General features: G+C 59.4%; 2 protein-coding genes across 3 annotated transcripts; both read left to right on the top strand.

Moving 5' to 3' along the window:
* Positions 1 to 2,000: 2,000 nt before the first annotated feature.
* Positions 2,001 to 17,193, top strand: KCNJ4 (potassium inwardly rectifying channel subfamily J member 4). 2 transcript variants are annotated; one of them, XM_080583223.1, is made up of 4 exons: positions 2,001 to 3,808; positions 3,998 to 4,113; positions 12,819 to 12,993; positions 13,986 to 17,193. In XM_080583223.1, exons 3-4 carry the CDS (start codon positions 12,956 to 12,958, stop codon positions 15,313 to 15,315), a joined length of 1,368 nt encoding a protein of 455 aa, XP_080439349.1. In that variant the 5' UTR covers positions 2,001 to 3,808; positions 3,998 to 4,113; positions 12,819 to 12,955; the 3' UTR covers positions 15,316 to 17,193. The 2 variants fall into 2 exon arrangements, with proteins under 2 accessions (XP_080439349.1, XP_080439348.1); XM_080583222.1 differs by lacking the exon at positions 3,998 to 4,113.
* On the top strand, positions 4,428 to 10,663 carry LOC308191153 (endosome-associated-trafficking regulator 1-like). The gene has a single exon (XM_080583294.1). It carries the CDS (start codon positions 9,535 to 9,537, stop codon positions 10,660 to 10,662), a length of 1,128 nt encoding a protein of 375 aa, XP_080439420.1. The 5' UTR covers positions 4,428 to 9,534; the 3' UTR covers position 10,663.
* Positions 17,194 to 19,748: the final 2,555 nt, after the last annotated feature.

Consider the following 19,748-nt stretch of genomic DNA (forward strand, 5'->3'; position numbering starts at 1 on the left):
AGAGCATTGCGGGTGCTGGAGGGTCATCCTCATCACCTCGTGCCTTCCCCAGACCTAACAAGAGCCGATCTCCAGCGGTGGCACCGGGAACCGCCGGGCGAGGTGACCGCGGGGACTTCATGGGAAGGCCACCACCAGCTTGGCGAGGGGCGCCCGGCCGCCGGGCGCTTCGAGAAGGATAATCTGGCACACCAAGTGGGAGCAAGCAAAAATAAACCTCCCCTCCTCCCTCCCTGCCGCCACACGAAGCACCTCGCACCCAGTGTCTCCCTGCCTCCCGAAATACTGCCGGGCGCTGCCACCACCCCGCGCGGTGATGCTCTCTCCATGCCTCCCGTCTCCATGGCGACTGCAAGGAATGTCGCCAGGGTGACAGGGAGGAGAGCGAGCTGGGATTTGGCATTAAAAACGGGAATTTGGGGTTGTTGGGTTTCTTTTTTTTTTTTTTTCCCCTTTAGTTCTATTTTTGGGTTTCCCTCTCTGCCTGCGCCGGTTTGAGAGGCTTGCTCAAACAGGGGCCAGGTGGCAGCAGCTCCGTCGAGGGTCTCCTCCCAACCCTGCCCATCCTGCAAGGCGATGGCACCGAGAAGAGGGGACACACTGGGCACCCTTCTTGCTAAAGCGTTTATTTTCTGCCACCAGGAAGGCTTCTGCGGGCTGTGCTGGGCGCTGCTGCGGGATCAGTGTGCTGGGGCACTGGGGACAGCAGTGGGATGGTTGGAGGGAGGGGTAGGGGGGCCTGGTGGGTGCTGAAGAGTCCAGTGCTCTGCTCGCTGCTTAATCACTTGGAGTCAGATCTGCCTGGGACAGAGAGGGCTCAAGGTTTCGTGTTGGCTTCAGGTGGTGTGGCAGGAAAGCAGGACCTTGGGTGCCCAGCCAGGGGCTGCTGGCATGGTTCTGGTGATTGGCTTCATCCCCAGGCAGGAGAGGGGTCAGGTTCTGCTCACCTTCCCTGGAGCTCCAGTTTCCCCTCCTTCCTTCCTTCCTTCCTTCCTTCCTTCCTTCCTTCCTTCCTTCCTTCCTTCCTTCCTTCCTTCCTTCCTTCCTTCCTTCCTTCCTTCCTTCCTTCCTTCCTTCCTTCCTTCCTTCCTTCCTTCCTTCCTTCCTTCCTTCCTTCCTTCCTTCCTTCCTTCCTTCCTTCCTTCCTTCCTTCCTTCCTTCCTTCCTTCCTTCCTTCCTTCCTTCCTTCCTTCCTTCCTTCCTTCCTTCCTTCCTTCCTTCCTTCCTTCCTTCCTTCCTTCCTTCCTTCCTTCCTTCCTTCCTTCCTTCCTTCCTTCCTTCCTTCCTTCCTTCCTTCCTTCCTTCCTTCCTTCCTTCCTTCCTTCCTTCCTTCCTTCCTTCCTTCCTTCCTTCCTTCCTTCCTTCCTTCCTTCCTTCCTTCCTTCCTTCCTTCCTTCCTTCCTTCCTTCCTTCCTTCCTTCCTTCCTTCCTTCCTTCCTTCCTTCCTTCCTTCCTTCCTTCCTTCCTTCCTTCCTTCCTTCCTTCCTTCCTTCCTTCCTTCCTTCCTTCCTTCCTTCCTTCCTCCCATCCTCCCATCCTCCCATCCTCCCTTCCTTCCTTCCTTCCACCTCTTCTGCATCCATCCATCCATCCACCCATCCATCCATCCAACCATGCATCCCATTCTCCATCCATCTATCCATGCACCCAATTCTCCATCCATCCATCCACCCACCCACCCACCCACCTTTCCTCCATCCATCCATCCACCCATCCATCTCTTTCTTCCACCTCTCCATACACACCTTCGTCCTTCCATTCATCTCTTCACTTCTCCATCCCTCCACCTCTCCATCCATTTCTCCCTCCTTCCGTCCCTCCACCCATCCCTCCACCTCTCCATCCACCCTTCCATCCCTCCTATCGTCCATCCTTCCACCCACCCCTCCATCCCTCTGTCCACCCCTCCACCCCTCCATCCACCCCTCCCTCCTCCCCACCTTCCACCCCTCCACCCCCCTGCCCCCTGCCTCCCCCATCCCCACAGCAGCACCGGGAAAGGTTGGCGGAGTGGGGCTATTTTTGGGACCGTCTCCCTGGCAACGGCTGCCACCACCGTCTGTGGTGGCTTTTCCATAGGTGCTAAAATATTCCACGCTTCTTATTAAAGACGGTGCCGGTGGAGACGGGCGGGGGTGGCGAGTGTGAGCCACCCCGCTGCCGGGGCCGGTGGGCCTGGGGTGGCCGGGGCACGGCACCCCGGTGCTGCGAGGGCGGCCAGGGGCTGGTGACATCCTCGGTGTGACATCCCCACGTCCATCCCCATGGCCCTGCCAACGCCGCGTGCTGGTTGCAGCTCTTCACCCAGGTGGAGGGAACCGCCGTGGCAGCGCGTTTCTCCCCATCTTCATTTAGGAAGACCACGGTGAGGTTTTGGGGTGAGCCAAAGGGCTGCAGGGGTGCGTAAGGTGCCAGGAGGCTTCGCCTTTTGGGGTGCAGCCACCACGGTGACAGCAGGAGGCTGGGGGGCAGCCCTGGGAAGAGCCGCGGCCCCGGTGGTGATGGAGAACAACCCCTTGGGTAGGTCCCCTTGGGGACGGGGAGGCTGGGGACGGAGGGAGCAGCCAGGCCCAGCGGAGCGGAGCTGGCTGTCTGCAGGGTGCTGGCTGCGCTCCCCGCTCGCAGCTGCGGATCGGCGCCGAGAGGTGCTAAAAATACCCTCTGCTCCTCCCGGTGCTGCTTTTCCAGGTACCACGCTCACAGATGCTGGCAGGGGGGTGCCGGCGGTGTCCCACGTGCCGGGGGGTGATTTTGGGAGGGGGGTCACAGCCTCCAAAGGAGACACAAAGGAGAGCAGCGGGCTTTGGTCTTTTCTGTCCCCTCCAGGTGTTGTTCCAGTAGGGATTTGGAGCTGGAGAGCAAGCTGAGGCCTCCTGGCCCCTGCAGGGCAGCGTGCTGCCCTCCTGTCCCTCATTCTCCTGCTCGTCCCCAGCAGGTGACCTCTCCAAAGCCCCTGAGGTGCTGCAGGCAGCAGGAACCCCCGGGGAGCTCCCTGGCGCAGATCCCCCACGGTGAACGCTCGGCACCCACTGGGGACTCGGGTCCCTGCTCAGAGCGAGGTCCCAGCCCGGCACGGGGGATTCGGGTGGAGAAATCCCCCCGTCCATGGGGACAGCAGCCCCTCGCCGCGGCCTGGCGGCAGAACTTGGGGCTTTCCTCCCCGGGGGGCACCCGCCGTCCCCGCCGTCCCCTTCCCGCTGCCGATGGTTGCGCTCTCGTCTCCCCCATGGCAGCTCCGCAGCGCGTATCCATGGCTCTGAGATCACACGCGAGGATGGGCTAAAGTAGCGGAAAGCTGTTGGATCCTACCACGGAGTTACTGACTTCTTAGCTACAGCCTGCATAGCAATCAGAGAGGGGGAGAGGGAGCCAGGGAAAGGGAGCAGCGTGGAGCGGGGAGGACGGGGGAACGGGAGAGGCGGCGCGGAAATTTTGGGGGAGAGAGCAGGGGAGCAGCGGAGGCGCAGGGGGAGAAAAGAAGGGCAGGAGGGGAAGGGGCAGGAGGGGGCAGAGCAGAACTCGTCGCCGAGCTGCGAGCGCACCAGAGCTCGTGGGATGGACGCTCCCGAGGGCAAAGCACGCTGAGGAGAGGCAGAGGCAGGAGGAGAGGAGCAGGGCACGGCGAGCGAGGGGCTCCTCGGGAAAGAAAACAGCCCGAAGGCGAGAGGGGGCTGAAGAGAAACCTGCCGGGTTCCTCCGTCCAGGCGAGCTGAGGCGTTTCGTGGTGAGATGGAGGCACCGGCTGCTCTCCCCGTCCTCTGATGCTGGCTCCCCACGGCTCGAGCAGGCGGCCCCCGGCGGGATGCGGGTAAGAGACGGCGCTGGGGAGCGCGGCTCCCGGTGCCGGCACGACAACGGGAAGGTTTTTCCTGCGAAAATACTGCCTCGTTTCATCCGCGCTAGCTCTGAGGAACGGCTATAAATATAACTTAGTGAGATATGCGTGGCTTCATGCGAGTGTGCCAGTGAATAACAAAGTTGCCTGTGTGCACGGCAGATGTAAATACAGCTAACGAAGCGTGCCGGGGCAGAGGGCACGAGCGCGCACCTCTTCGTCAGCCTCCCCAACTTTCCTCCTCTCACCTCGCCGCCTGCACCTCCCTCGCTTTGCAGGTAACTCGTTCGTGTTCTCAGCTCCCACTATTTGCTTAGCTCCTGCTTGCCTCGGGCTGGCTCCTGCTCGCCTTTTATTTCTCCTGCTCCGTGGGCCAGCCTGCACCGTCGCATCCGTCCGCGTGTGCCGGTCCAGGCTCGATCCCTCAGCCTGGAGAAGTACGACACTGGAAATGTGTTCTCCAAAAAATGGGGTGCAGACGGGGCTGAAGCAGACGTGTGGGCTCTCCATCTGTGCGTGGAGCTTTTTGGGCTCTGGACCTGACCGTTCAAGCTTTTAGAGTCCCAGCTTGGCTGGTCTTGCCAGCGGTGGTCCAACATGTCCCAGACAAGCCCTGTGCAAAGGGTCTTCTGGATGCAGGTTTTGGGTGAAGGAGCTCAGGAAACCGTGAGCAAAATGCCAGAGAAATCCCACAGGTGTGGGGCCGGTGGGCAGGTTTGCGTGGCATGGGCAGGCCACTGGGTGCCACCTTCAGCCCCCGATGTCCTCCCTCCCCCAGGAGATTGCAATCTCCTGTCTCCATCACCCAGCCCTGGCTTCCTCCACGGCAAAGCTCTGGGGTCTCTTCCTTCTCCCATTCCTTCCTTCTGCCGTTCCTTCCCTCTGCCATTTCTCCCCTCTGTGGTTACCCATGGTCTCGGATGCATGGAGGAGGTGCTGGGCGTGAGGACGGCCCTACACATGGCTCCATCAGGTTGGGGTCACCAGGAGCCTGGAGGGGGCAGGGAGGTGCACAGGGAGCACGGCTCAATGAAGCCATGGGGATGTGCCCCTCTTCATTTGCCGTCGGAAGCGATGCCTGAGTCACCCCAGCACGTGGCCACCCCTGTTTGTGGCTGCCCACAACAATAATAACACTGAGGATAGCTGGGATTTGGGCTTTGAGAGGGAAACGGGAGCCTGGTGGGGATGGCGAGGGACGGCAACGGAAAGGATGAACGGGAGAGGGCTGATCTCCCGCTTCCCCTGCCGCGGCCTTCCCCTTCTCCCTCCTCTCCCCCTCCTCGGCTGGTGGTGGCCGGGGAAGCCAGGGTCCCCCTGGCCATTTGGCCGCCCAGAACCTCAGCACTCACCCACCACGTCCCCGGGGTGGCATCGGCCATGGGGGCGGTGGCGGGACGGGGGGGACGCGGTGACGGCCACCTGGCCCTGGCTGACATCAGCGCTGATGCCGGCGCGGGGCGCTTAATGGCAATCCGCCGTCAGCGAGTTCCCACTTTCCTGGGTCGCTGCGTTATTGCATTGGGTCTGTTGCGTTATCGCATCGGGCTCGCTTAACCCGACGGCGGCCGGGGATCGATAGATGGCCGCGTGTCTTCGTGATCGATCCGCTGCTCACAAACGCGCCGGCCCCTTGCTCGCGCTCGCTCCGTGCGTGTGGCGCGGGTTGTGCAGGATCCCAAAGGCGCTGCGCTTTGACGAGGGGTGTCGAGGGCACTGGCTTTGCTCCCCGACCCAGCAGTTTTTGCCTGTTTTTGGCAGAGATGCCGGTCCCCCGGCTGGCGGGGGGTCCTCCGCGCCCACCCCACCCGTGCCAGCACCGCCGCCGTGGCGGAGGGCCTGCCCCAGCCGTCCGTCCCGCTGCTTTATTTCTATGGCAACATTTCTCCCGAAAAGCTCCAGCAGGAGCCTGGCGCTGTGTGAAAACGAGGGAGGCGGCACCCCCCACGCCGTCCCCTGCCAAAGACACCAAGAAAAGACCCCGGCCCCTCTCCCCGGCCAGCCTCGACGCAACGAGCATCCCGTGCCCGTGCGGCATCCCCTCTGCCCTGCCCCTGCCTGCCCTCCGCTGCCTGTTCCCTGCCTTCATCCCCTCTTCTTCCTCCCCTGCTTCCCCCTCGGCCAGGTCACCGTTTTGGGGAGCTGTCCCCTCCTATGCACTTTGCCAGAGCCTCTGTGCCTTGCCCCCTTCCCACCGCAACGTGCACGGCTTCTCACCCTCTCCGTCCATCCCAGCCTGCATCACCCTTTGCGCAGAGAAAAAGGGAATTGCGGGAAAAGGGAATTATGGAAAAATAAAGAAAAAGGGGCTTCAATAGTTACTTTAAGGCAGAGGAGGGGAAAGCAGTGCCACGGCCCCGTGAGCCTGCATGGCTCTGCCACGCGCGCGCCAGGAGGCCACGGGGATGTCAGAGGCTGGCGGTGGCACTGAGGACGGGCTGGGGAAAGCCCGAAAGTGTTGTGGGGACGCAGGGACATGGCGAGGACCCGTAACAAGGGGGTCAGGAGCTCTGCAGCTACAAGGAGAGCGAGTGCCCATCCCTGGCGCCTCCTGTTTGAGCCAGGGCTGGGTGTAAGAGCAGGGTTTCCTCCCGCGGGGAGGTGACAGGCTTTTCGGTGCTCTCCAAGCCTTCGTCCCTGGTGCTGGAGGGACAGGGGACAGGGGACGAGTGCCATGGGTGGGAGCAGCTCGGTGGCGGGCGGGCAGGCGTGGGAGCGGGCAGGGGCCAGGGGAGGGGATGCTGCAACCTCTGCTGCTGGCTGTGTCATGCCGGGGACCTTTGCGCCTAGCCCATTTTTATCTGTGTTTTCTCCCTTTCTCTCCCTCTTTCTCCTCTCCCCCTCCCGTCGGTATGTGGGCTGATCACTGCTCAAACTTTTAATTCAGATGGTAATTGGAATAATAATACGGGCAGAATCCTTCTGGCTCTGTTGCTGCAGCTGGCTTCGGAGAGCTATGAATAGCTCTGAGTCACACACTGAGATGGTTTAACTTCAAATCATTTTGTTTTGTTTTCATATTACCCATGCCCAGGCTCCAGGGCTTCTCAGGGGGGAAAAATCCCCTCTCTCACTCCACCCCAAAACATAACCCGGGCACAGGCACATCCACAAAGCCCCCTGGGGAGAGCAGGTCGCGCCGAGGAGCTGGTCAGCTCGCCGTGCCTTGCGGGGCAGATGGGGACTGCTGGCACCAACTTGATCTATTTATAATTATTGAAGGAAAAGGCAGCAGTGTGTATATAAAAATGGCATGGAGCTGCTTCCAGCTTCCTCCCCTCACCTGCCCTACACCACTTGCCTCTTGCTCTCCCGCACGGCAGCCACGCTACGGAGGAGTGGGGCCGAGGAGAACTTGCAGAGCCCACGCAGCACATCCCCGCGGCACCCTGCTGCCCTCCGAGCACTGCCGTTGACCCCGTGAGGATTTGGGAGGACCGGGAGCTCCCCGGCTGGAGCCACAAAGGGGGTGGAGAGGAAAAAATGGAAGCGGCTGCAGGTCTGCTGGGCTCTGCCCAAGGCCGGGGTCCCGATCCCCGAAGGGAGCAGCAGGTGAAGGGGAGAAAAAGTACAAGGCAGCGGCCACCGTCGGAGAGGCAGTGACCACAGACGGGAAGGAAACATTTGCCAGACGGCTCCAGATAAAGCAAAGCGTAAAAATACCATGGGATTTTTCCATCGCCGTCGTCGTTCGCAGTGTACGTCCTGGAGCGCCAGATACGGTTGTTATAAAAAGAGAAGTGGGGGAGTGCTTCGGCGTGGACTTGTCTGTTCTGCTTCATGAGGCTGCTCCGCCGCGGAGCTGAGGGAAGATTGACAAATATGAGCCACTCCGGCAGGGGATGGAGGAAACCTGGGACGAGCCAGGCACTGCACCAGGAGCACGGGATCAAGCGATGGAGGCGTCGTGTTGGTGCCATGCGTGCTGCCGGTGTTGTCAGCCTCCGGATCCCTCAGAAAGGGGAAGTGACAAGCACCATGGACCAAGCTGGTGCGCTCGGGGCCTGGCACAATGGCTTGTGCCAATAAAGCAAAGAGCATGGTGTGTCCTGGGGCACCTGTGGCACGGCCGTGGTGCTCCCAGCATCGCCAGGTGGATGGCACAGGAGATGGGGAGCGGCTGGGAAGGAGGGCAGGCTGCAGGGAGGGACAGGACCGGTCTGCTGGCCCTGCACTCCCACCCGCCTGGCTGCAGGGGCTGCCACTGCCCCCACGCTGTGCCCACCGAGGGCGTCCTCAGGAATCACCACCAACCAACCCTCCGGTTTGCCCCATCTCCACATGGGTCCCTGGAGGCAGGACCAGCTCCCTGGGCACGTTCCCGTGGGAAGGGGATTTGCATTTCTGCCTTCAGACAGGCTTTCCTCCCCTGGTCTGTACGACCAAGCCACTTGAGGCCATGAATGTCACCCCCTTTTGCTGGGGACATCCTCGAGCCCCCTCCCACTTCATCCCACTCATGTTTTAGGTCTTGGGGGAGGAATGGGACCCCTCGGCGTCCCCTTGGCGTGGATGGTGGGGAGGATGCTGAGGAGCACGGGGAGAGCTGGTGGCACGACCCCTGACCTTGGGGAGCCCATTGCACCGGCAGGGCCGTCCCATCCTCAGGGGTGCGTGGGGCTGGGAGCGGTGAGCGGGTTTATTTCCATCCGTCTCCTGGCTCGTGCGGCTGCGAGGCTGTGGCGGCCGGCAGTACGAGCGGTCCCTCTGCCAGCTGGCAGCAGGGGACGGAGCGGGGCGGCAGCAGCGCAGCGCGGACCCGTCTGCGGCCAGCCCGCGGGGCCAATGCCCTGCCCAAAGCGCTGCTGCCGCTCGGCTGCCGGCAGCCACGCTCGGCTCCTCCTGCCTCGCAGGAGGCAGCAAGGGCAGCCTCGGTGTCCCCAGCCGCCCACCGGTGACCGAGGTAGGTGCCCCGCGGGATGCTCGAGGGGCTGTCCGGAGGGGACGGCTGCGGTGTCCCCGCGCAGCGGGCTGAGGCCGCCGGCAGGGTGGACTTTACGTGGCTCGGCGATTGCCAGGTTGCTGACGGAATTAGCCAGGTGCCTGTCTTTATTAAAGCCCGATTCGTGCTCTGTCCCTGCCCTCCATCCTCTCCCCGCATCAGCCTCCGTGCCCCCGACTGCGGCTTTGCGCGGCACGCTCCTGCTTCGCCAGCCCTGTCCCCTTCCCCTGCCTGGTGCCAGCGCTGGCAGCAACACGCCAGCAGCCTGCTCTTGCTGCCAGAGATGTCTCCATCCCCGCGCTGCCTGCCCAGGGCCACCGATCCCTCTCCCCGTGCACCGCGAGAGGTTTCGGGTCGCTTTGCCAGCTCCTCTCCACCCACCGACAGCATCCCCGTGCTGGGTGGGCTCTGCGGGACCCCGATACCAAAAAGCACTTGTGCAGCTGCTGGGTTCCTCACATTCTCGTCGTGACATCACAGCGGGCAGGGAAGCTGCGCAGTGACATCACAGACCGAGGTGGTTCCTGTGCCCCCCCTAGCAAAGACAGAGATGCCTGGTCCTCCCCTCCCTGCCGCCTCCGCTCCCCACCGCGCGCACCCGAACACCCTGCTGGTTTGAATGGAGGGGCCTCGGTGACCGCCTGGTCCCCCGCCGGTGTCACCGAGGCTGCAGAGGTTGGCACGGGGCAGGTGCCACCTGCCTGCGGGACCGGGGCTCAGGGCAGTTCGGATCCTCCCGTTCCCTGCAGCCCTGAAAATGTCGCGGCCGCTTGGCGTCTCCGGGGCGATGGAGAGGGCCTGCCCGGAGCCTCAAGACCTGGAAGATGATGATGATGATGATGACAACGGTGACAACGACGATTACAGGTACGCCTGCCACTCCATGCATCCTCCGCTCCAGCACAAGAGCCGCGACAGCTCTGGTGACAGTCAGCTGGAGGATCCGGGCGGGCCCGTCCCCATCCCGTTCCCCTTAAAGCCCAGACACTCCTGCGTGGTGAAAGATGGCGAGAAAAACAGAATGTACGCCAAGAGGCTGGCCAGGCACGCACTGGAGCTCGAGGAGGACGCTCAGGAGTTTCAGGAGCCGTTTTACAAAGGGACGGAAATGTCTGGCAGCTTGTCGGAGGAGGAGGACGACAGCTGGACCAGGACCTACCACCTCCCCGTGCACCGAAGGCCGCACGTGTCCCACGCTGCCGGCTCGTCACCGTGCGGCCCCTACGACTCGCTCCAGCACGGCACCAGCAAGCACCCGGATGCGTTCGCCCTGTGGGCCCACGCCAGCGACCCGTACCTCGCCTACCCGGAGCACGGCAGGGCAGCAGAGCCCCACATGCAGCAGGAGGAGGCCGTCGGCGACAGGGAGCTCCCCTCCCTGCAGCTGACCTACAAAGTGCTCCGGGACGAGAACAACGTGCTCAGGAGGATGGTCAGGAGCATGCAGAGCTCCTTGGAGAGCCAGGCGTGCACGGTGCGCAGCCTGGAGAGGCGGCTGAAGGCCAGCCTGGTCAAAGAGGAGAGAGAGGCCCAAGGGCTGCAGTCCCTCGTCCAGCAGGCCGAGCGGAGCCTCCAGCTCATGACCCAGCGGGCTCTGGAGGCGGAAAGCCACGTGGAGAGGCTGAAGCAGGAGATGATTGTTCTCCAGGGGGAGCTGGAGACCTCCAAGGCGGAGAACGAAAACCTGAGAGCAGGCCAGACCACGGACCTGGGGGCGGTGAAGCACAACATAGACTTTGCCTTGCAGAGCCTCCACAAGATAATATCGGGTGCGAACTTGTCCATCAGACAGCTGGTCTCTGGAGCAGAGTCACTGAACTTTGTTGCTGAGCTCCTTAAGTCTACAGGCAAAATTTCGGACGCTGAAGAAGAGAAAGACCTATGAACGAAACGCTGTGGGGGTCCCGCGGGGGAGCGTGCAGACTGAGGCCACGTGTGTCCCACCACAGCCTACACTAAAAATGTTTGCTCTCATGTGCTGGGCTGCGTGCGTTCATCTTGGTAGCCTTTATTCTTCATAGAAACGCTTTCCTTGTGGTTAATTATGAATTATGGGTACTGCTGTATATGTTTTGGCACAGTGGAGCCAGAAACAAGCACTCCCCAGGCTCTGAGCTGCAAGGCACAGCTGTGGTGGGCCTGCGCAAGAGCTGACTTGGGCTCCCATGTGCTCAGCAGCAGGGGATGTGGTTCTCCTAAACACATCCCTTCGCTTAGCTGAACGGGGGATGAGCACAGCCCTTGTACCTGCATTTCATCCCTTCCCTTTGCCCCTTCTTGGTGAGCTGGGGCAGGTAAGGAGCGGAGGTCTGGGTGCTGCTGCTCACAGCTTCAGAGGGCAGATGTTCCTCGGGTCCTCCTTCCTCTTCGTGTGGAGCCAGCATTTTGCCCGGCCCTGAAATACGAAGTCTCTTTGGAACTTGTGCACCTATTTCTGCGGCCAGGGAAAGCAGAGGCTGGGGAGGATGTGGTGGAGAGGAGCATCCCTGAATCGCCCACCCTTGCCACCTGCTGAAGAAGTGAAGGCAGGACCCCACTGTCCAAACTCACCATGTAATCAACAAAGATGTGGCTTAGCTTTATCCTTTTGGGACCACCTGTGGGCACAAAGTGACCTTTCTTGGTCACCTAGTCATCCCTCAAGATTTCTGACCAATTTAGGTTACCCACCCCAGTTTCTGCTGTAAGTTATCCAGCTGCACACCGGAATTTTCCATGTCTGGCCAAAGGGACCCTTCTTAAACAGTTGGATGCTGTAGGGTGCTGAGGGGTGGGTGCTGGCAGAGTTCAGCATCATGGTTTTTCCTGACGGGAATTTTGTGGAACAAAAATTCACTTTTACCTCTACATGGTAAGTGGCGAACTACAAGGCTGCTGCTGTCTCATGGTCCCGTAGTGTCCCTGCTCTGAACGGCCCTGGTTGTGTTGCCACAGGCCTTCAGCTGCCTCAGTAACCTTGGCCTCTGGGGAAGGGACTGCTGATTAACCTTCATCACAGACATGGCAACGGCAGTGCCTGCACATCAGAGGTGATGTCCGGAGCTCCTTCCTTGCTGCCATCCAGTCTGTGCTCCTAAGTCAGGAAAGGTGGCGGTCACCCTTAGCCACACAAAACCCCGCTCTTGCAGCAAGCTCTAAACATTGGGTTTGACCCAGAAATCCTTGTATTTGACCGAGATATGGCAACCGCTGGTTGCTCATCGGTGAGGCTGGGAGGAAGCAAACTGGCTGGCCGTGTCTACGCTGTGTGCTCTGCGCCGGCTGCTGTAATCCAAAGGTTACAGTGCAGGATTAGCATGGGTGTACAAAGCCCTTCCTAATCTGTGAGTCATTACCCCCCTCGCTGCGTTTCACTTCCCAGCAGCTCTGGGTAGGCGGGATAGGTCTGCTCTCGAGTCTTCGGTGTCCCAGTCCTTCAGTTCAGGGAGGACCGGGTCGGGACATAACATCCGCTGGACGTCCTCCCCGCAGCGAGCGTGGTATGTCGCAAGGTCTGTTTGCTCTAACCGGCTTCTGCTTGGCTACCCCTAAGCTCTTCCTTTGCATCACTTCTCCTTTTTGGCTCTCCCACTTGCCCACTTGCTTTTCTTCCCATCTTTAAATTGGTGTGTGTGGGGGGATGTTCTGCACTCCCTGGAATTAAATGCCCTCTGGGTCAGGCTGGGCTGACGGAGATCCCTGAGGACCGCCGCGTGTGTCCGTGCTTCGTTAGTCCTTGTGTGCGGGGTATTTAGACTGGCTGAGCTCTCGCCCTCGTGTAAGCTATGATATTAATATATTGGCTCAGGGCAGGGGCCCTGCAAGCTGCTCAGCTGTCGTGTCCTTGATCTGGAGAGCGGTGACCAGCCTGCCAGCACCTCTACCTGGGCTGGGGGCTGTGGGCCGTGGGTCAACCAGGCCCTTCACCTGCCAGAGCAGAGCTGTGGTGTGGTGTCCCCCGGCACCACCAGGCCCCTCTGGGAGCTGTAAACCCTCCACACACCCAGCATGGGTGCTTTCGGGGGGGCTTTGACGGAGTTTTGCTCTGTCCTTCTCTGTAAGGCACACGCCCAGGAGCAATGGCGATGACAGCATGGGCCTCAGCTGGCCAGAGGTGAAACCTAGAGCCGCTCGGTCCCGCGTGAGTGCCGCTGCATGAGATCCCACGCTCTCCGAGCTCCCCTGGCCCCCGACACCCGATGATACAGCGAGCCATGGGCAGCGTCCGAGTCAACCGGTGAGTAGCCTTCATCTCAAGGACCATTGCTGCACCAGGTGGTCTGGGCAGCCTCATCTGGTCCCTCAGGCTCTACCTTCAGCCCATCTCTCATTATATTCTCAAAATACCTGCCGGGGGCTTTCCTGCTCCAAGTTATGGCTCTTTTCTCTGGCTCCAATCTGAAACGCGCCATATGTGGGGGGAGATCTTGGCTCTCATCAGGGTTGGCTGCTGCAGAGGAGAAGCAAAGTACCAATGCAGTGCTGGACACTTGCCCTGGCCCAGAAATTGCCAATTTCAGCAGGACTGCAGAAGCCCCGCGTCCCCTTTCCAATGAGATGAGGATGGCAGATGGTGCTGGAGCTGTTAGGCTGCCCTGAAGAAAACACCCTGTTTAAGCACGGAGCACTTGGCACCAGGGGGATGGTGGCCATGCTGGAGGGATCCAGCAAACCTGTCAACGTGATGGGGTGGGAGGGAGGCACTGCCAGCCCAAGTGGTCCTGGGAGGCCATGGTGACGAGGGCAGAGTGGTCTCGGTGGGTCTGTGCACTCGGGGAGAGGCAGCTTAATCTCCTCAGTGCTCAGAGCATCTTCTGCCATCACGCCTTTAAGGAGCGTCTGCGACTTTAGACCCAGCAGCATATAAGCACTCAGAAGCTGCCTTCTCCTGGCAGCGAGGAGAGGTGCAACGGTGCCATCCATGACGGAGGGGAGCAGGGAGGACAAAGGCTCCCCAGAGAGGGGAGTTTCTCCCAGGGAAACTGCCAGTGCTTTGGTTGTTGATCTCCAAATTACACCTTTGGCTTCGGATGCGGGATGCTGGGAGCCACGCTCGTTGCTGTGGCAACTGAGTTGTCCTGAGCGCAGGAAGTGTATAAACATTGTCACCAACGCACAATGGAGTCGGTGAGGAGAGCAGAGGAGAAAATAGAAACGCCCAGCCTTATATAACGCCAGGGCCAGCATGTTGCTCTTCACGTATCTCTCTGCCTGTCCCTTCTCTTCCAGGTACAGCATCGTCTCGACCGAAGAGGATGGACACAAGGTCTCCGCGCTGGGCAGCATGAACGGGCACAGCCGGAACGGGAAGGGCCATGCCCCCCGGCGGAAGCACCGCAACCGCTTCGTGAAGAAGAACGGCCAGTGCAACGTCTACTTTGCCAACCTGAGCAACAAGTCTCAGCGCTACATGGCCGACATCTTCACCACCTGCGTGGACACGCGCTGGCGGTACATGCTTATGATCTTCTCCGCCGCCTTCCTGGTCTCCTGGCTCTTCTTCGGCTTCCTCTTCTGGTGCATCGCTTTCTTCCATGGCGACCTCAACGCACCGGCGGTGGGAGGTGGCCCCTCTCTCCTCAAGCCCTGCATCATGCACGTGAACAGCTTCCTGGGGGCTTTTCTTTTCTCAGTGGAGACACAGACAACCATCGGGTACGGCTTCCGCTGCGTGACTGAGGAGTGCCCGCTGGCCATCATGGCAGTCGTGGTCCAGTCCATCGTGGGCTGCGTTATTGACTCCTTCATGATTGGCACCATCATGGCCAAGATGGCAAGGCCCAAGAAGCGGGCCCAGACTCTCCTCTTCAGTCACCACGCGGTCATCTCCGTGCGGGATGGCAAACTGTGCCTCATGTGGCGAGTGGGCAACCTGAGGAGGAGCCACATTGTGGAGGCCCACGTCCGAGCCCAGCTCATCAAGCCCTACATGACAGAGGAAGGGGAATACCTACCCTTGGACCAGCGGGACCTCAATGTAGGCTATGATGTGGGCCTCGATCGTATATTTTTGGTCTCGCCCATTATTATTGTTCATGAGATCGATGAGGAGAGCCCACTCTATGGGATTGGCAAGGAGGAGTTGGAGACGGAGAACTTTGAGATTGTTGTTATCCTGGAGGGGATGGTGGAAGCCACGGCCATGACCACTCAGGCACGAAGCTCTTACCTCGCAAGTGAAATACTCTGGGGTCACCGTTTTGAACCAGTCGTGTTTGAGGAGAAGAACCACTACAAAGTGGATTATTCGCGCTTTCACAAGACCTATGAGGTAGCTGGCACACCTTGCTGCTCTGCCCGGGAGCTGCAAGAAAGCAAGATGACTATCCTACCTTCTCCTCCACCTCCCAGTGCCTTCTGCTATGAGAACGAGCTGGCTCTTGTCAGTCAAGACGAAGATGAAGATGATGATGAAGTGGGTGTGGCATTAGGTGGCAGCACCAAGGAAGAGGGAGGCGTCATCCAGATGATGGATTTTGGAAGCCACCTGGACCTGGAGCGGCTCCAGGCAACTCTGCCCCTAGACACAATCTCGTACCGCAGGGAGTCAGCCATCTAACTCCTCCAACCTCCCCGTGCTACACCCGTTGCCCACCATCTCCTCCTTTGTTCTGCACCCGTACGTAGCCGGATAAGTCCCTCGCCCACCAAAAAAAAAACAACCCGCCCGTGACCACCTCTCAACACCTGAGTACATCAAGGCCTGGAGCTGCTCTGATATACTCCCTATCCCATGAAGTTATACCGCCTGGAAGAGGAGTTAGGATACACGATCCTTCCGGGGTGTGCAGCTTGTGCGAGGACCCGTTGCCTGCCCAGAGACAGGAGAGGAGCACGCCTGGTTTCTCATCTCTGGAGAGGCGACAGGAGTCCGTGCCCTCAACGGGCAGGCTGGGACCCCCCGAAATTGTTTCTGCGGCTGAGACAATGACAGACTTTCTGGCCCCTCCCAACGTGGGCAGGCCCCGTGGTTATCAAGAGTCACGATTGTCACGAGGAGAGGAGTGGTGATACCTAAGCCCTGACCAGATGAGGATGGACAGGAGAGTTTAGGACTCCTGGAGGGAGCGGGGAAGGCTCTGGAGGGAGGGGTTTGCTTGCATGTTTATTGCTTGTTGCACATGACTTTCTTTGTACATAAAACAGATGAAGAACTGAAATCCATATTCTTCCACTGTAAACGCCAAGCTAGGAGAGAAGGACACTGCACGTAGCCCGCTCTGCACTCTCCTCGGCTTTTGGCGCCTGTCACCTCCAGAAGCAGCTCGGCTCCACGGACTCAGACCCAGCTCTCCCGGTCCTCCCGAAACACACGTCCTGCTTCTCCCCTGAGACGCCTGGCAGGGGAGGCAGGGCCCTGTGCTTGCACGCCCGGACTGCTCCCGGCACGGCACGGCCAGGACGGCAGACAAGTGACCTGACTGGACAGCAGAACCTCTCCTTGCTCCTTCCACCTCCTCCATTCTTCTCCCTGCTGCCATCAGCTGTAAAACTGAATTTGTAACTATTTATTTTTAATAAAGTCTAATATCCCAGGGGGAGGTTTGGAAGCGAAGGAGAGACCCCAAGGCTGCAGCCCGGTGTAGAGACTGATGAGTGCTGGTGTTTGCTGTTTGTATGGCATCGGTGCCTCGAGGCTCCCTTGTTCTGGGCCTCTCTGGGAAAGACCTACCATAAGAGGCTCAAAGAGTGTGCCTGGGGCTAGGATATGTTGCATACACAGTGTGTGGAGGGAGGGATGCATTTGCATTAAATTTTCCAATAGGATGGGTCAAAAAATCCTGCCTGCTTTGGAGATAACAGGAGTTTTGCCCAAGAAAGGCTCAGAGGTGTGCTTGATGAAGAGGCAGAGATGTACTCAACACCGCTCTAGATGTAAGGCTCAACACACACACACACAAACAAGACAAAAACCCACCCATCCCAAAATTGCTAGGTACGAGTAAGAACTGGGATACATAAAGGGAGGGCATCAGCTGCCGCTAGACCTAACATCACTTTTCTATCATTTCACAGAAGACACAAAAGCTTGGTGAGTCTTTCCCTTTAGGAGCAGCAGGATAACTCATTTAATACTGTAGATGATATGAGGATGGGAAGATAAATGGGAAGCTCAAGAAGCTGCTCTGGGCGCCTAACAGATGTGCTATCAGGGAAACGGCTGAAGAAATGATGTCCCATCTCAGCCCTGATCTACAGAACAGAAAGCCAGCATCTCGATATGAGTTCAGAATTGGTACAAGAAGCAAGAGAAGCCTTTGTTTCCCACACGGTGCCTCCTGGCTTTTCCCACGTACAGCTTGATACCCAGCCTCATTTCTCCGCATCTGTCCCTGTCCCACCTCCCCTCCCCGCTGCTAATTAACAAAGTCCCTCCCTCCCTCCCTTTATTATTTATTTATTTTCCCCAGAGGGAATAAACAGAGGCCGGTATTGACCTGGCTTTCAATACAGCTTTCAGAGCCGGCTGCCTGTCGCTGGCCATGGCAGTGGAAACAAACTAATGGACCGAGAGGGAAGGACTCCGTGTGCGAGGACATGAGCACCCAGGACATGGTTCCCAAAATGGGGAACCCACGTGGCTGGGCACCCCCAACCGAGGTACAGCATCCTTTGGGAGGGAGGGAAGCGCTGGGGGACAATGAGATCCCCCAGCCTGGTAGCTCCTGGGAGGCTGATCTGCAAGGGGATGCAGCCCACGAGGACATGTGGGGGAGATTTCCCCTGCTTTGCCAATGCACAGAGGTGGGTACATCCTTCGTCCTCCTTGTGATCACCCAAATCATCAAGTACTCGTGCCCAGGAACACACGCATACGTCACATGTGGGCATAAACCGCCCTACACCACAACCGCACCCCATGAACACCCAGCCACAGGCTCACAAACCTTGTGCAACAGCAGCATTCATCGCGACAAGCGCCTCTGGGGTTAGATGCCGGGGGCTCCTTTACACGGCCCACAAAAAGCCACCAGCAGAATCCACCGTGGAGGGCTGTTTGCCATAGAGAAGGCTTTTAAGGGGGTCTGCAAATCGGCTCGCCCAGCCGTTCGCAGACAAATACAGATGGGGTTTAGGACAGGGTGCTGCTGTGTATGATGTGTGGAGCATTGCCCTTCAGGTAGGGGATGCCTTCTGGTCCTGTGCTCTCCAGAGAAGACACCTCTGTGTGCTCCCTCGCTCCTGCAAGGCCTGATGGAGGGATTGTATCTGCAATGCTTGTTGGGGCTTGGCTTGTTGTTGAAAGCTATTCAAACCTCAGAAAGCTAATGGGGAGAGGAAGGGCTTTTTCCCCTATGAATGAGATCCAGGCACTGGCTCAGATCCTGCACCCCATGACAGCTAACTATGCCGCTCTGGCTCCTGCCAGCTCTCAGATGAACATTGTTGTTGTTTTAAATGACACTTGAGCAACTTGTTTCATGTTTATTTTTGGTGACACTTTTAGCCAACCCTTTTGAAAAGAGACCGTCGTTGGCACCTTTCAGCTCACCCCAAAACTTGCTCAGCGAAACGTTTTTGATACATGACCGCGGCTAAAAATATTGTCAAGGAACACGATAATAGTTTCAAACAGGGAGAAAATGGGTCTGGATTTCCGTGGTCGGGAAATCACGTTGAAAATGTTCTCGTTTCTGAAGAAACCTGCATTTTTTTTTTTTTTGCACCCAGCTCCGCTTCCGTTGTGTCCCGGAGCGGAGAGCAGCCGGCTGCACGCGGGCTTGTGACCTCTGCGCTGCAAAATGCCTCTTCCCCTTCTTCCCAGGCCATTAAGGGCTCGCTCCTGCCCCTGCTAAGTCAATGGGAATTTTGCCATTGCCTGGGGTGAGCGCGGAGCTGGGCCCTAATGGAGTGCCACTATCGGAAACCCCCCGCGGCGGGAGGCCTGTGCTCGAGCTGGGAAGATGGGACAGGGGAAAGCTGGGCTGAGCAGGAGGGGGAGAGGTGAAAGGGCAGTTTGTGGGGTCGGGGGGGAGCTCAGCGCATCGCATGGGGGGCACCCGGCAGGGTGGGCGCCCAGCAGCGGGGTGGGCAGGGGACCCTTGGGTGCAGCCACCTGCGACTTGGGGTCCCTCAGCCAGGGGGGCTGCGCAGGCTGGGGGTGCAAAGCAGAGGAGCTGAGGTGGCAGCGAGGTGCCACAGGGGCTGTGCCCAGCCCTTGGGGGGGCTCTGCTGGGGGGTGCAGCCCTCCCCAGCCCCCTGGAGCTCTGCGGGAGCCGGAGCGGGGATGCTGCGGCACTTGGCTGTCCTCAGAGCACCACCTAGGGATGAAAGCGAGCCTCGCACCCTGCCTCTCCCCGCTCCTCCAGCGGCTGCGGGGCCGCACCGGGCTGGGGACACCCCCGGGGGTGCGGGATGGGGTGGTGCGGGACGGGGTGCAGGGGCTGGGGATGTTCCCCTTCCCATCCTGCAGACAACGCCCGCTCTGGAAGGACGGGCACCGGGGTGCCAGCGTTTTCCCAGCCTGGTCCTTCAACCTGCAGCAAAGGTCAGGCTGGCTGGGGACAGCTCTATCAACTATCAGCTCTGTAAAACCTCAGCAGCTTTCACAGAGCGCCCACTGGCTTTGAGTGCCGTTCAGATGTACACCGCCACTTTGATTTCTTCTCCGGGCAAAGCTGTGCCAGCCCGGGGAAGTTGTGCAGAGAAAACCTGGGTTCAGAGCCAGGTCTTTCTGGTCACTGCCCGGCCACCTGCCTGTCCCTTCAGTTGTCACCTCTGCAAGCTGGCTGGTTGCAGATGCTCAGCATTTCACATTTTTTCCCCACATTTCCATTACTCAGTCCCTTGGCGTGGCACACGCATCTTATGGGGCAGGAGGATAATGCTGCCTTTCCCCTGCCCCAGGCAGCTGTGAAACTGCGTGGTAGTGGAGAAATGCCCCGCTGGGACGTGTCCTGGCCAGCATGGTGGCTGGTGTACAGCTTGCAGGGCTTTCAGTGCCCTAGGAGCTCTTCTGGCAACCGACCTTTTTGTATCCCCTCAGGACAT

The sequence above is a fragment of the Anser brachyrhynchus genome (assembly GCF_964034855.1).
Source record: "Anser brachyrhynchus genome assembly, chromosome: 1".
NCBI lineage: Eukaryota > Metazoa > Chordata > Aves > Anseriformes > Anatidae > Anser > Anser brachyrhynchus.

Coding starts and splice junctions, on each gene's coding strand:
- KCNJ4 (XM_080583223.1), top strand. CDS start 12,956: ATGATACAGCGAGCCATGGGCAGCGTCCGAGTCAACCG. Junction 12,994..13,985: donor GGCAGCGTCCGAGTCAACCG/GTGAGTAGCCTT, acceptor CTTCTCTTCCAG/GTACAGCATCGTCTCGACCG.
- LOC308191153 (XM_080583294.1), top strand. CDS start 9,535: ATGTCGCGGCCGCTTGGCGTCTCCGGGGCGATGGAGAGGGCCTGCCCG.